General features: G+C 46.4%; 1 protein-coding gene across 3 annotated transcripts in view; it reads right to left on the bottom strand.

The window, feature by feature from the left end:
• Nucleotides 1-1,264: 1,264 nt before the first annotated feature.
• Nucleotides 1,265-15,492, bottom strand: part of LOC115098197 — a 166,505-nt gene continuing 152,277 nt past the window's right edge. For all 3 annotated transcript variants that reach the window (XM_029614599.1, XM_029614601.1, XM_029614600.1), the window contains exons 18-19: nt 3,859-4,059; nt 1,265-2,573 (exon numbers count right to left, since the gene is read on the bottom strand). In XM_029614599.1, the coding sequence (XP_029470459.1) occupies nt 2,535-2,573; nt 3,859-4,059 (240 nt within the window). In that variant the 3' untranslated portion in view covers nt 1,265-2,534. The remainder of the gene's footprint in view (nt 2,574-3,858; nt 4,060-15,492) is intronic.

The following is a 15,492-nucleotide window of genomic DNA, read 5'->3' as shown; positions in this document are numbered from 1 at the left end:
CCTGTAAAATATCACAGCAAACAAGAAATTTGCATTTTGTGTATGGAGTCACAACCACATTTGTTTCCTCCCTAATTAGAAGATGTGTTTATTCAGTGTGTTTCTCCAACGTAAACTGCCCACTTACCCTTATAATGGTCCTTTAGGTGGATTAGGTCCAGTATGGCAGGGAATTTAAAGCAGCTTTTTTCCTAGTTCAAGACACATGAACTGACTGACTGGTGCCCTGGACATAGAGGATGTGTTAAATTATTATTAACTGAAGTATTTACTTTACTAATGGATGTAAAATGTTCAAGGATTTATAGCTAAGTTGTTTTTTTTTTAATTCTGAAAATGAGTCCACACCAACTCCAAGCTTGCACACAATGGTTGGTCCTGGCCCAGTCGCCAATCAGATGTTGTTAGCTACAGCTGAAGCATTAAGCAGGTGGCTAGTCAGGCTGAACTAGAGCGTATACTGCAGCATAAGGGCTTGTTCACTATTAGCTCAATGTACACTGATTTTCTACTTCTAATTTATAGATGTAGGCAGAGCTGGTAACAGTCCTTTTGGAGAAGGGAGATATCTTACTAATGAATTAAACATGGTCATTTTTCTAAAACTGGAGCATCAAGGGCTGTCCCTCATTTCACTATAATATATTGTTACAAGTTGCTCAAATATAAGATACACAGCACCAAACACACACATAAAGTAATATACAATTTACTATAACTGAATAAAGCTTTATTTACAGCACGTGCATTTCAGTTTCCCGTGATATATATTACATACCAAATCAGCATCCTGCCTTTCCTTGATCGGGGAACCCCAAGTGACCACAAACAGGAGCACAGCCTCAATGGGAAAGAACCTGAGCCACTCATCAATGCTACAGGCGAGGTTCGCACATGCATTTCAGTTTCCTGTGATATATATTACATACCAAATCAGCATCCTGCCTTTCCTCGATCGGGGAACCCCAAGGTGACTGCAAACAGGAGTGCAGACCCTGAGAACCTCGCCAGGGTTCTCAGGGTCTTTCTCGTTGAGGCTGTGCTCCTGTTTGCAGTCCCCTTGGGGTTCCCCGATCGAGGAAAGGCAGGATGCTGATTTGGTATGTATTACAGATCACAGGAAACTGAAATGCATGTGCGAACCTCGCCTGTAGCATTGATGAGTGGCTCAGGTTCTTTCCCATTGAGGCTGTGCTCCTGTTTGCAGTCCCCTTGGGGTTCCCCGATCGAGGAAAGGCAGGATGCTGATTTGGTATGTAATATAAATCACGGGAAACTGAAATGCATGTGCTGTAAATAAAGCTGTGTGTGTGTGTGTATCTCTTACTTGGGCAACTTGTAACACATATTCCTCATCAGACCTTTCATCTTTTGACAACTCTGTTTATGGATGCACAGAAATGCCAATGAGCTACCACTGTGCAAAACAATGCTGTGCTAGCCTGTGGAGTATGAAATAAGTGTAACCTGCACTAAGGTAGAAAAGACACAGATTTAGGAATGTGTAAGCTCATCAATCTATCCCATGTCCTGATCAGCCTACTGAAAAAGTAAATTTGTTAAGTGGATTTTATAAAATGGCTGCTTCAAACCACAGTAGAAAGTGACTCTATACTGGCCTAATTATTTTGCCTGTAATGGGTTTTGTACTGGTACAGAACAGAACTAGATGCTCATGGCTAACAATGTGACATGCTAAAATCCATGATGCAGTTCTGATTTCTTACAGTAACTGATGGCAGATAAAAGGCCCATCTAGTCTGCCCAGCAGTGATTTTATGTGCATCTACCCAAAGATGATCAAATTGCCACGTGGAGCCCCATCCCCAGTCCCATTGTGTTCCCTTTAAGGTTGCAAGTGCTGCTCTGTGCAGGTCACCCCATGTCTTCCGGGAAGCACAATGCAGTCATTTCACTGAAGGTTGCCCAGCACCTAGGGCTGCTCTTCTCAGTCAGATACTCTTTTTGCCATCATAAAATAATTGAGTAAGGTGCTCCTGGGAACCTCTTCTAGAAATGCTGGTTTAGAAAAGGGTTTCCGAGAGATTTCTTTTGTATTTGTTTTAAAAAATCTCTGATCAAAAGTCAATCCCCCATCCTTGAATCTGGGACACAGACCCATTCCAGTTTCATGAATTTTTCTTATTTTCCTTCACGTTTATGTTGCCAGGTTTGCACAAGTTTTCCACTCACTTTGTAAAACTTTCAAATCTGTGATTTGCATAAAATAACTAACTTGTTAATAGCTAGTAACTAATCAAAGCTTCCTGCTGTTGTCATGTGAAAATAAATACATCTTTTTCCTCCATGCTGCTGAAATCCTGTCTCCACCACTTCTGCTCTGCTTTGGATGAGCTTGCAAAGTAAAATAAATAAGTGGCTGACACAAATTATTACAACAATTAAAATACAAAGTAATTGAACGTGGAGGCTTGCAGACTCATGCCCTTTCTCCCAGAAATGGAGGAACAGGCTGCATGGTTGATATCCATTGTGCTGTGTTTTTTTCTGTCTTCACAGTTTGCAGGAATGGTTCACAATGGCCCATAACCTGCGCTCAACAAGGCTGATTCCTGCAACAAAGTTAGATAGAAATAAGTTATTTTCAAACATAAAGAGATGATGATGATAATAATAATAATTATACCTTTATTTTGTCCATGCCTAGCTGCCAACAACACCTGAAGCACATTACACCTTACAATTACAAACTTCCAAACAAAATGCTGAACACTTACAAAGTCCCTGCTGTTTCACAACAAATATTTTAAGTGAGCACTCCCTCTGAGGAAGATTGCTGGGACATACCGTATGATGTTCCTTACCTGCCTGGTTCCACGTGGCAGCCCTAAAAAGTCAGCCAATGTAAAATTACCAACCACTGATTCTCTAATGGGAAAAATAATTTTACTTTTTTTTTTTTCAGGCAGCTGAAGAAAACCATGCCTGCATTTTTTTGTATATGTATGTAAATCAGGTTTGAGGGTAATTTTTCAAATAGTTTCTTTTTGAAAGCGAGTGTAAAGTTTATGTGTTAAAAGCACTCACGTTCTTTGTACCTGCTCTTTTGTGTGTGTAGCCAAGGAGGGTAAAATGGCATGCAGACCTGTGAAAGCATCTTGTACACGGGCTCCTCATAGTCTGGCTATGGAAGCCCATGGATACTGTTAGCCAAACTGCTTGAGGGCAATTTTCCAACAGGTTGGTTTACCTGGCTAAATGGCTGTGGAAACGTGCCCTCCTATGGCATAATAAGTGAATGAAGCAGATGCTTAAAGAGAAACAATGGTTGGAAATGTGCACTTGTGCAATCATTGCACTGCTACCACAGACTACAGCAATTGTTTGAGCCTCTGAGTTTACTCTAACATAAATATCCCCAGCACATCGCAGATGTTCAGAGTCAGAGCAAACCTTCAGCTTCTCTATTGGGAAACGTGAACACAAATACCTTATGCAAATATTATCTATTTATTTATTTAAAAAATTTTCTATATCGTCGTTAAATACTGGCAAACCATCAGTAACAAAAGGAAATACACCCCCATCCCTGTTCACAGGAACATTTCATCTCTGTAAAGTAAATAAAAAGAGGACAGAGGAGAGACAATTTGCCTATTGAATCTTCATAAACTCACGTAACCTAGTGCGAAGGAGAATTTTGTGCCAGGGCCATAGCTAGCTATGTGCAGACAGCATGGCGGCACAGGGAGAATCTTTAAGAAGGGCAGAGCCTAAATGGTCAGAGATGATCTGCAGTGGCAGAACTGTTAATGCCCGCTCTTGGTTTGCGCCATTAGTAGCAGTCGGAATTCAGGCATGTGAGATTTGGAAATGGATCTATACCTCCCTACTTACTACTAGGCTGTAAAACTTATCCGCCATGGCTTCTTCATAAAATGCTTCAAGCCGTTGATACTCAGGACTGTTTCTTTGTACTTTGGGTTGCCTTTTGTCCAACGACTGTAGGACCAGTGAGGTCATGTCTTTGCCCTTTTTGATTGATTGAGTGACCAGGAATTTCTTTATTTTAGTGATGGTCAGAAGGTCATTTATAACCTAGTCAGAAAAAAAGAAATACATTTTAGTATTTGATAGACAAAGTCCATTAAAAAATTGTTTGGATTAATAATGTTCAGAAAGGAAAGCTGCTTTTTAGGAAGGCCACTGTAAGATCTTACTTAATACAAAGGGACCTTCATTTTCAGTTTTTATTTTATTTTTCCCAGGAATTTAACAGTTTTCATTACAAGAACCAAATGATATTTACTTGGAAAATTGTACATTTTCACACTGAGTTCTCACATTTTTATTCTTGTTGTAATACACGCTGATAAGTTCCCTGGACAATTAAACTGAAAATAAAGGTCCCTATTGATTATCTTAGCCTCCTCAAAAAGTTTGTTAGATGAATATCCCTTGATGTTTAACTTCCATTCTTGAAGCTGCCCCACCACTTTGTTAAGAAACATTTTCTAATGTTACTCCTTAGTTTACCCTCTTTGAGTCTCACATCCTGCTCTAGAACTTATTTTCCAATGAAAATGTTTATGTCTTACGCTTTATTTATACCTTTGAGGTCTCGGCCATACCAAACCTCTCTCCATTCTCCTCAAGGTTTAGGTCTTTGTCCTTTTTCAGAAGGCTTTTGCTGCAGACTTTGCACCATTCTGGTAGTCCACTCTATATCCTTCTGTAGCTGTTGCGACCGTCGCTGCTCGACGTCCTCACTCCGCCCTCTTTACCTCTGTGGCGACTCCCTCCGGGTCTGATGGACGGCTGGCTGCCGCGGCATCTCCATGCCGTCTCCCTCCGGCGTCCCCGGACTGGCTCGACGTTGCAGATCCGCCATGTTGCCTGAAGACCTAGGGCGTGCGCAAGCTCTGATTGAAGTACCAGCAAGAGCGCGAACCTCAGGGGCGTCCCCCTGAGATGACGTCATCCGCTTCCAATATTTAAAGGTCTCTGATATCGCTAACAAACTGAGTTAGCAAGGATTCGTTCTAGCTACTCTGCCTCCTCAGACTTACCAGAGGTACCCGCTCCTCGGGGGCCTTGCTCTTTTTCTTTATTTTCAGATTATGGATAGGAACTGGTACTCGTTCCGCGAGGGCCCATGTTCCTGGACACTCTGAAGATTCTCTACTGCCTGGAAGCTATCGCTGCTACAAACAATTGTGAGTTACCATCGCTCTCTCAGAGCTTTCCCTGGAACCAGGTACTCGCTCCTCGAGGACCTAACCTTTCCACTTCCTGAGCTTCCTTGAGACCTTACGTGAGTTTTGTCATCTAGTTCTGTTCATGAACTCTGCCTACTCTGCCTACTCACTTTCTACAGTTTCTCAACAGCTCAGCCATCCTGGATCGCTGTTCCAGTACCTGAGGGACTACAGCCCTGCCGGGCATATCAGCTCACTACTGCCACCTCTGGTGGTTTCAAAAACCTGTTTAATAAAAGAACTAATGTGTGTCTGTCTCCATACTCAAGCCTAGCTGGTGGTCCCTCTTGGGATATCCTCCTGGGAGAGTGGTCATCTGCCACCGGCCCAGGGATCTACCCACTACTATATCAGAATTACAGATTGCTACTCTCAGCTGTACACAGAACTTTCCTAACAAGATTGCTAACTCCTCCCTCTTCAGGAACCCGCAGTCTAACTAACATCAGATTCCTAACAGATTGCTACTTCTATCTGATTGCTCCGCCCATCAGGCATCAGATCTACAACAGACTGCTAACTCTAGCAACTCGAGGCTTCAGATCCCTAACAGTAGCTGTATCCTCCAGAACTGGACACAGTACCCTGGAGGAGGTCTCACCAATGATTTGCATGCACGCATAATCACTTCTTTTTTCTTTCTACTGGTTATGTCTCTTCCTGTGCATCTTAACATTCCTCTGGCCACACTGCTTTGTAACCCTGACTTCACCCTGAGATCTCTCCCCTGCTTGGTGCACGTTAGCATCTGTGCAGGTCTGAGCTGAAGCTCTTCTTCAGAGCACCTATCAATGCAGGACACCCATCCACAGCATGCACTAAATAATTTCCCACCACATCTTACAGTCAATGTCCAATGCAATCATTGTTTTGTTTTCAAATTGATTTATAGGATTTCATTTTTATTTTTTTTTTAACAAAAACAGTTAGCAAACAAGAATAGTATGTCCGATTTGGTGGAATATCATATGACAGGTCGAGGTGTGCTTTTGTTTTAAAATGATAGGGAAATAACATTTGATTTACTTTTGTATCGTTTCCATAACAACTTAGTAAAAGATGGCAGAAAAAGACCCAATTAGCCCATCCAGTCAACCCTGTAAGGTTGTGTAGAGTTGTAGCTGCCCCTCCATGCAGTTAATCATCACCAATCTAGGGATCCTTTGTGTTTATCCAATCTCATCTTCAATTCTGCTACTGTTTTTTTCTCTACCACCTCCACTGGTAGGGCATCCAGGCACCCACCATCCCTTCTGTGAAAAAAATATTTTCTGACATTGGTCTGCATCTATTTATTTATTTAGTATTTTTCTATACCGGCATTCACGGAGTTCGTATCATGTCGGTTTACATAAAACAAGGGGTGAGAAATACATTATAACGTAAATAACTAATAACATAAGAGTATACATTAAAAAGTAAAACAAGTGCATGGAAGAAAAAAGTTACAATAAAACGGGGGTCATTCTAACTGGGATTAGAGTTAGAGGAAAGATAAAAAGTTTAACAAGAAGTAAAACATTGTAATGATTGGTAGATAGTGGCTGTTTCAGTTTAATAGGAAATGTTCAGTAAAGCTGCATTTGATGGTAGTGAATCTTTAAGGGTCCGGAAATGCTTTCATGAACAGCCATGTTTTCAGTCTTTTGGAGCTTCATATCATGTTCCCTAGTTCTAGAATGTCCTTTCCATTGAAACAGGTTTGCTTCTTGCACATTATTAATACCTTTCAGGCATTTAAATATCTGTATGATATTCTCCCTGTCTTTCCTATCCTGTACGGGCTAATTTTAAATAGCCAGTGTGCGTAAAACCTGGCAGATACGTGGCCGGGCCGCAAGCTTTTTCAAAGGCCCGCGGCCCCGTATGCACCAAAGACCGGTGTGCTGAAAAAGGGGCGGGCAGGAGTTGGGGCGTAGGAGGACCGGGACAGCGCACGCCGGCAGCCAGCCAGCCTGAGCAACCTGCTACTGCTCCAGAGAGCAGGTAAGTATAAACAACAACAACAAAAAAAAAAAAAGATAGAGGGGTTTTAGGGGCTGGGGAGGATAGGGGAAAAGGGAGGCAGGTTAGCTAGGGGGTTTAGGAAGTTCCCTCTAAGTCCGTCGATTGTTGGTGAAATATCCTCTTTGCTTCTACTTGTTTTATGTTCAAATACTTATATACCAACCCTTGTTAAATGTATAACGCTCCGGCGTAAGTTCCTGTTCACTGTACACCGACGTGATATCTCCGATGAGCGGCGGTATATAAAAAAACTATAAATAAATAAATCCTGCTGGCAGCTGCTGAGCTGCCACTACCTTTGCCGTGGTATTGGCTGGCTTCTCTGTCTTGCTGCCGACTGACGAGCGACCCGTCCATGCTCACCAAACTAGTTTGACTCGAGCCAGTAGGGGGCAGCGTGAAGGGGGGGGGGGGGGGCGGGGTGCAAGGCAGAAGGTTCACCTAAGGTGCTGAGTACCCTTACAACGGCCTTGCCTTCAGGTGAATCTCCATTCATTTTCCTACCACTGAGATAGCAAATGTTGCTTACCTGATGTAACAGGTGTTCTCACAGGACAGCAGGATGTTAGTCCTCACAAATGGGTGACATCGAGGATGGAGCCCACCACGGAAAACTTCTGTCAAAGTTTAAACAGAACTTTGACTGGCCCCTACTGGGCATGCCCAGCACGGCACTGACCCTGCAGCCAGCAGGGGTCTCCCTTCAGTCTGATTTTCAAAGCTACAGGCAGTGCCTAGAAAGTAAAAACAAAACAAACCCAACACCGCGGGGTGGCGGGCGGGTTTCGTGAGGACTAACATCCTGCTGTCCTGTGAGAACACCTGTTACATCAGGTAAGCAACATTTGCTTTCTCACAGGACAAGCAGGATGGTTGTCCTCACAAATGGGTGAGTACCGAGCTGAGGATGTCCCGACTTGCACCAAATGTATCCAACGGTGTGCAGCAGGCACAATAAGTGAGGAGAAATTTGGGAAAGGGCATCCGCACCCACCGGGCAGGTGGAAGGGTGTTGGTACATCACGTTGGAAAAAGGTTACGCAAGACAGATTGGCCGAAGATGGAGTCCTGTCTTCCAGCTTTGTCCAAACAATAGTGGGCTGCAAAGGTATGGAGAGAACTCCAGGTTGCAGCCCTGCAGATGTCAGGAAGCGGCACCGATCGAAGGTGTGCCACTGACGTCGCCATGGCCCTCACAGAGTGTGCTTTCACACGGTCTTGAAAGGGAATGCCAGCTTGCTGATAGCAAAAAGAAATGCAGTCCGCCAACCAGGAGGAAAGAGCCTGCTTACCCACAGGATGTCCTAACTTGTTAGGATGAAAAGAGACAAATAATTGAGTGCTCTTCCTGTGAGCAACTGTACGGTCTAGATAAAAAGCTAGAGCTCGTTTGCAGTCTAGGGTATGCAGAGTCTGTTCCCCGGAGTTGGAGTGGGGCCTGGGAAAAAAGATAGGTAGTATGATGGATTGATTAATATGAAACTCCGAAACTACCTTAGGTAAAAATTTAGGGTGAGTGCGGAGTACCGCCCGGTCCTGCAGGAGCTTAGTGTAAGGCGGATAGGTAACTAGGGCCTGCAATTCACTAACCCTGCGAGCTGAAGTGATAGCCAAAAGGAATAACACTTTCCATGTGAGATACTTTAACTCACAGGAGTGCAGAGGTTCGAAAGGAGGTTTCATTAGACGACCAAGAACCAGGTTAAGGTCCCAAGATGGGGCCGGAGGACGTAAGGGTGGCTTCAGATGGAGCAAGCCTTTAAGAAAACGTGTTACTAGGGGTTGTACTGAAATAGGGACACCCTGTACACCTTTATGGAAGGCGGCTACCACACTGACATGCATTCTGATAGAAGAGGTTTTAAGACCTGATTCAGAGAGATGCCATAAATAGTCCAAGAATTTGGAGATTGGACAGGAAAGGGGATCAAGGGACTGAGAAGTGCACCATGATGTGTACCTTTTCCATTTGTATGAGTAAGACTTTCTTGTGGAAGGCTTTCGTGAAGCTATCAGGACCCGAGAAACGGAATCTGAAAGGTTGAAAGGCTGAAGGACTAACCTTTCAACATCCATGCCGTCAGGGACAAGGCTTGGAGGTTGGGATGGAGGAGGCATCCGTCGTTTTGAGTGAGCAGATGCGGGTCCTTTCCCAGAGGAATGTGCCTGCGGATGGAGAGATCCTGGAGTATTGGAAACCATACTTGGCGTGGCCAGTAAGGTGCTATCAGGATCATGGTTCCCCCGTCCTGGCGTAGCTTCACGAGAGTCTTTGACACAAGAGGAAGTGGAGGGAATGCATAGAGCAGACCGGTTGTCCACTTGAGGGAGAATGCATCCCTCGGCCGAGAGTGCTGGCTCCGAATGAGAGAGCAGTAATCGTCCACTTTGTGGTTCTGAGGGGACGCAAAGAGGTCTATGCGGGGAGAACCCCACTTGTGAAACAGAGAGGTCGCTACCAGAGGATCGAGTGACCACTCGTGCGGTTGGAAGACACGGCTCAGCTGGTCTGCCAATACATTGTCTACTCCCGGCAGGTAAGTGGCCCTGAGGTACATGGAGTGGGAGAGGGCTTCCGCCCAGATCTGCGCAGCTTCCTGACACAGAAGGAAGGAGCCTGTGCCTCCCTGCTTGTTTATGTACCACATGGCCACTTGGTTGTCCGTCTGGATTAAGATTATCTGATGAAAGAGATGATCTTTGAAAGTGCGGAGCGCATAGCGGATTGCTCGAAGTTCCAGGAAATTGATCTGGTGTTCGGCTTCCTCTTTGGACCATAACCCTTGGGTTTGAAAGTCGTCCACATGGGCTCCCCAACCGATGTGAGAAGCGTCGGTGGTTAGGATTACTTGCGGATCCGGTGGAAGAAAGGGTAAGCCCTGAAGGAGGTTGACCTGAGTCGTCCACCAGGTTAAGGATAGGCGCAGCGCTTGTGTGACTGTGACTATGGAGGACAGAGGCTGAAAAGCTTGAATCCATTGGTGTCGTAGAGTCCATTGTGTTACTCTCATGGCTAGTCGGGTCATGGGAGTGACTTGAACCGAGGATGCCATGTGCCCTAGGAGAATGAGGAACTGGCGAGCCGTGGCAGTGTTCTGAGACTGGAGCTGGCGAGCCAGGGACATTAGGGTGTGGACCCTCTGAAGAGGAAGGTAAGCCTTTGCCTGTAAGGTGTCCAAGTCTGCCCCAATGAAGGATAAGGTTTGAGACGGGACTAAGCAAGATTTCTCGTAATTGACGAGAAACCCTAAGGAAAGGAGTGTTTGAATTGTCAATTTTAAGGAGGATTGAGCTATCTGTTGGGTGGAGGCCCTGATTAGCCAATCGTCCAGGTATGGGTAGACGTGGACACCTTCCTTCCTGAGGAATGCTGCTACCACTACGAGACATTTGGTAAAGACTCGTGGGGCAGAAGCTAGACCGAAAGGGAGGACACGGTATTGATAATGGTCGTGGCCAACTAGAAACCGCAGATATTTGCGATGGGATTGTGTGATCGCAATGTGGGTATAAGCGTCCTTGAGGTCGAGAGAGCACAGCCAATCCCCTCTTTGTAGCAGAGGGAGCAGCGCGCCTAGGGTTACCATTTTGAACTTCTCTTTTTGAAGGTATTTGTTGAGGGCTCGAAGGTCCAAAATGGGACGTAGTCCCCCCGATTTCTTTGGTATTAGGAAGTATCTGGAATAGAATCCCTTGCCTCGTTGAGAGGGAGGAACAGGTTCTATAGCATTTGATTGCAGAAGAAGGGATACTTCCTGTTGTAATTGAGCCAAATGGGTGGATAGACTCCACGCTTGAAGAGGCGGGGAGTCTGCAGGAAGAGTTATGAAGTTGAGGTGGTAACCCTGTGCGATAATTGTTAGCACCCACTGATCTGAGGTGATCTGCAACCAAGGTTGTAGAAAATGGTACAGTCGACCTCCTACAGGGATGTCCGGAAGAGGGGTTTGGCATGTGTTCCCTACAGGGGAGTCAAAGGCCAGCCGCAGGCCCAGGAGGAGGGGCTACAGTAGGCCTTTGTTTCCTAGGCTGACGCGGCTGAGGCCTAGTAGAGGATCGAGCTGGACGAGGCCTGGCCGATGGAGGGTAATAACGGCGTGGTCGAAAGAATGACTTCTTAGAGTCTTTCTTTTGCGGTTGCTTGGAGGTCAGCTCAGGTGGGACAGATGAGAGTTGTTTCAACGTCTCATGGTGGTCTTTCAACTCCGCCACAATCTGCTGAATTTGCTCTCCAAACAAATTATCGCCTAAGCAGGGTAAATCAGCAAGACGATCTTGAACCTCTGGGCGAAGGTTGGATGATTTTAACCAAGCCCAACGTCTGGCTGAGATGGCTGTGGCTGAAACTTTTGTGGAAGCATCGAATATGTCGTAGGCAGTCCTAATCTCGTGCTTCCCTGCCTCAAATCCCTTGTGAAGAAGGGCTTGAAGCTGCGGTTGGTATTGGTCTGGTAACGTGTCAGCATAGTCTTGCATCTGCTTAAGGATGGCTCTGTTGTACTGAGTCATATAAAGTTGATATGAAGCTATGCGTGAAATCAACATAGCTCCATGATAGACTTTCCGTCCAACACTATCTAGGAACTTGTTGTCCCTGGTAGGTGGGGTAGAAGAGTGTGGCTTAAGACGCTTGGCCTTCTTCTGCGCGGACTCAACCACAACAGAGCGATGATCCAGTTGAGGTTTTTGGAAACCTGGTGCTGACTGGACAAGGTAGGTGGAGTCAGCTTTTTTGTTAACTGGGGACACTGATGAAGGAGATTCCCAGTTTTTCTTGAGCAGATCCAAAAACACCTGGTGTATAGGGATGGAAGCGATGATTTTTGGAGCATCCAGAAATTGAAGGAGTTCCATCATCTGGTGTCTGTCATCAGCTTCAGATTGTAGTTGAAAAGGTACAACTTCTGACATCTCTTTCACAAAATTAATGAAAGATAGATCCTCAGGAGGAGATCTTTTTCTACACTCTGTAGGAGATGGAGGCGAAGGCAAATCCGTGTCAGAAGATGAATCATCATCATCACCCCAGGTATCGTAGGGATCAAGTGGGGTTTGTAACCCTGATGGACCTGGCTGAGGCTCTAAAGGCATCAATGGAAACCGAGGTGGAATCGGTGCCGTAGGTGGAACCAGAAATGGCATCGATGGCTTCGGTGCTGTCGATGGAATCGGTGCCTGGCGTGGAATGGATGGAACCGAAGGATATATCGGTGGAGATATACCAGAAGGCACCGATGGAACCACCCCAGAAGGGGGAATCCGGAACGGTGTTTCTCCTGCCGATGAAAATCCAGTCGGAGACGGTGGTGTTGTCGATGGCACTGGAATCACCGATGGAAGGGCCGTCATGAGCGCCTCCATGCGGCTCAGTAGCGGTGCTAGCGCTTGTATCAACGGCTCGGTGGTCGGTTCCCTCCTCGGTGGCGAAGCCGGTGCCGGTGTCGGTGCCGGGGGCGGCACTGGAACCGGTGCCGGAGACGGTGCCGATGGAGGTTGCAATTTCTTCATCGCTTTCTCGATGGCCTCCTGGACCAGCCGGTCCAGTTCTGCCCGGAGACCAGGGGTAACCATACCCGGCTCGACGGGAGAGGGAGGCTGAGGCAGGGCCGGAGGGACCACCGTAACCGGTGGGATCACGGCCCCCGCACCCCGGGAGGGTGAGGGTTTCCTCGATGCCTGCGAACGAGACGTGGAGGGTGTCCGGTCTGTTCGCGGCTTCTTTGTCGGTGGCTCGGCTTGAGCAGAGGTCGATGGCTGTGGATCCTCGACAGGCCGAGATTTGTGCCGTCGATAGCGGTGCTTTTCCTTCCGATCCCCTCGCCCATCCAGGGAAGGGACGGGAGTCGACGGCCGAGAAGCGATCGATGGCGGACGGTCACCGGAGGGTTGACGATGATGGTACAACTTCGCCGGTGCCGGTTCCGATGACGTCGATGCTATCGATGGCGTTGGGGTGGGTGCATGGAAGAGGAGCCCCATCTTCTCCATCCTGGCTTTGCGACCCTTGGGTGTCATTAAGGCACATTTGGTGCAAGTCAGGACATCATGCTCACTACCCAAACACATCACACAAACCCTGTGGGGGTCTGTGATGGACATAGTCCGGGTACAATCCGGACAACGGCGGAACCCCGTTGCCATGGCCTGAAGCCAAAATTTAGGCTGGGGATCGGTAAGTGCCAACAGGCCTCAAGGGCCAAATTCGACGGTAGTCGATGGAAAAAGGCAAAAAACTTACCGGGTTCCGTAAGATGACTAAAAATTTGTCGAAGGGAGACCCCTGAGGGGCAAATTTTCTTAGGAAATTAACTTCCAAATTCCTGTCAGGAACGTGGTTAGAGAGCTCCTTTCACCGCGTGGCAACTGCTGCGCGGAAAAAAGAAGACTGAAGGGAGACCCCTGCTGGCTGCAGGGTCAGTGCCTTGCTGGGCATGCCCAGTAGGGGCCAGTCAAAGTTCTGTTTAAACTTTGACAGAAGTTTTCCGTGGTGGGCTCCATCCTCGATGTCACCCATTTGTGAGGACAACCATCCTGCTTGTCCTGTGAGAAAAGACTAACCGGCTGCAGTTTCCAACCTCTCTGTTACTAGTTTTATGAAGAAGGACTACATCTGCCCTTCTCTAGTCCTGCAGAACAATTCCCATATCTTTCAGTGGACCTGCCAGGACATCTCTGAGCTTTAATATTCTAGGATGCCCCATCACTTGATCCACGTTCAGTTTTGCTAGATCCTTGCTAACATTCTCTTCTATAAATCCCACTTTCATCTGTATTCTTGCCTACAATTGGCAGTCCTTGTCCAAGGCTTTCTTCAGTGAATACAAAATACAAAGGGCCGGATTTTAAAAGGGTTACGCGCGTACATCCGGAGGTTTTATTTTAAAAGGCCCGGTGACGCGCGTAAAGCCCCGGGACGCGTGTAAGTCCCAGGGCTTGCAAAAATGGGCGGGGGCAGGGCGGGGTCAGGCTCCCGGTACAGCGGCCATATTTGCTGCTGTGCCGGGGATCGCGGGCCGGCAGTCGGCCAGCGCGTGCAACTTACTTCAGCCCCAGGGCTAAAGTAAGTTTGGAGATTAAAAAAAAAAAAAGCAAAGGAAAAGGTAGGGGGGAAAGGGCGGGGGAGGTAGGGGAAGGAAAGGGAAGGTGGGGGTGGGGGTTAGAGAAGGCAGCGCGGCTCAGCGTGCAAGGTGCACAATTGTGCACCCCCCCCCCCCGGCACGTGCTGACCCCTGATTTTATAACATGCACACGCCTGTGTGCGCATGTTATAAAATCAGGCGCACATGTACGCCGCGCACACTTCTTTTAAAATCTACCCCATGATGAACAATGACATGTTATTTTGCTTTTCCCATCTTTGTGACAGAAACAAAAGCAAAATGAAAACAAAATGAAAAATCCCCTAATAGAAAATTAAACAAAAACAAAACTACAGTTTTTCCCATTCAGCCTCTAAATGACAGAGGTCATTTAGATGGTACACAAAGTTCATAAGAACATCACAGATACGTATGTAGACCTAAGTCTTGTCAAGAAGTCTGCAAAAAGCAGAGAGATACTGCAGACTCCAAAAATCAAAGATCTTTTATGCTTTCTTTTCTCCTGGCTTTACTAAGAGGATATCCTCTGCCGTGTAGTATCGCCCTGGGATCATCCTCGAACCTTCACTAAAACTGGTCCCAAACCAAAGAATTAAAAAAAACTGATTTCATGGACATAAAGTTTAACAAGCAAAAACAAAAATAAGGTAATCACTTTTTATTGGGCTAACTTAATACACTTCTAGACTAGCTTTCAGGAGTTGACACTTCCTTCCTCAGATCCAAAAATAGAATGAGTGAAAAGATGACATTTTCAGAAAATATTTAGCAAATCATAAAATGCATTCCAATCATAGTGTGAAAGGAGAATGGGGACAGGGAAAGGGAAAAGATGTATTAGAGTGATCAGAACATCTCTGATAAGTCCTTTCTTGTCAGTTCAAAACTGCCTTAAGTTAGTCTATGTAACGGAGTGACCCTGATTTCCTCCTTGTTATATGTGTAGGACCAGGCTAGAGGCCTGGTCCAACTTAAATCCCACAGAGAGCTGGACCCTGCTGGGGCAGGGAAAGGCCTGAGGGTGGGACCAGCTGGGTTCAGGAGGCCCCCGGGTCTCCAGGAGAGGCAGCTCCTGTAAATCTATGCTGACCCAGACTCCAGGGAGTGAGAAGTGCAAAGGAGGGCAGTCATTCTATTGTGTTCAAGTGCTGTAACTTAAAGTGAAA

This window comes from Rhinatrema bivittatum, chromosome 8 (assembly GCF_901001135.1).
Source record: "Rhinatrema bivittatum chromosome 8, aRhiBiv1.1, whole genome shotgun sequence".
NCBI classification, from domain to species: domain Eukaryota; kingdom Metazoa; phylum Chordata; class Amphibia; order Gymnophiona; family Rhinatrematidae; genus Rhinatrema; species Rhinatrema bivittatum.
Note: the sequence above shows the minus strand (reverse complement) of the source record. Positions and strands in the feature narration are given on the sequence as shown.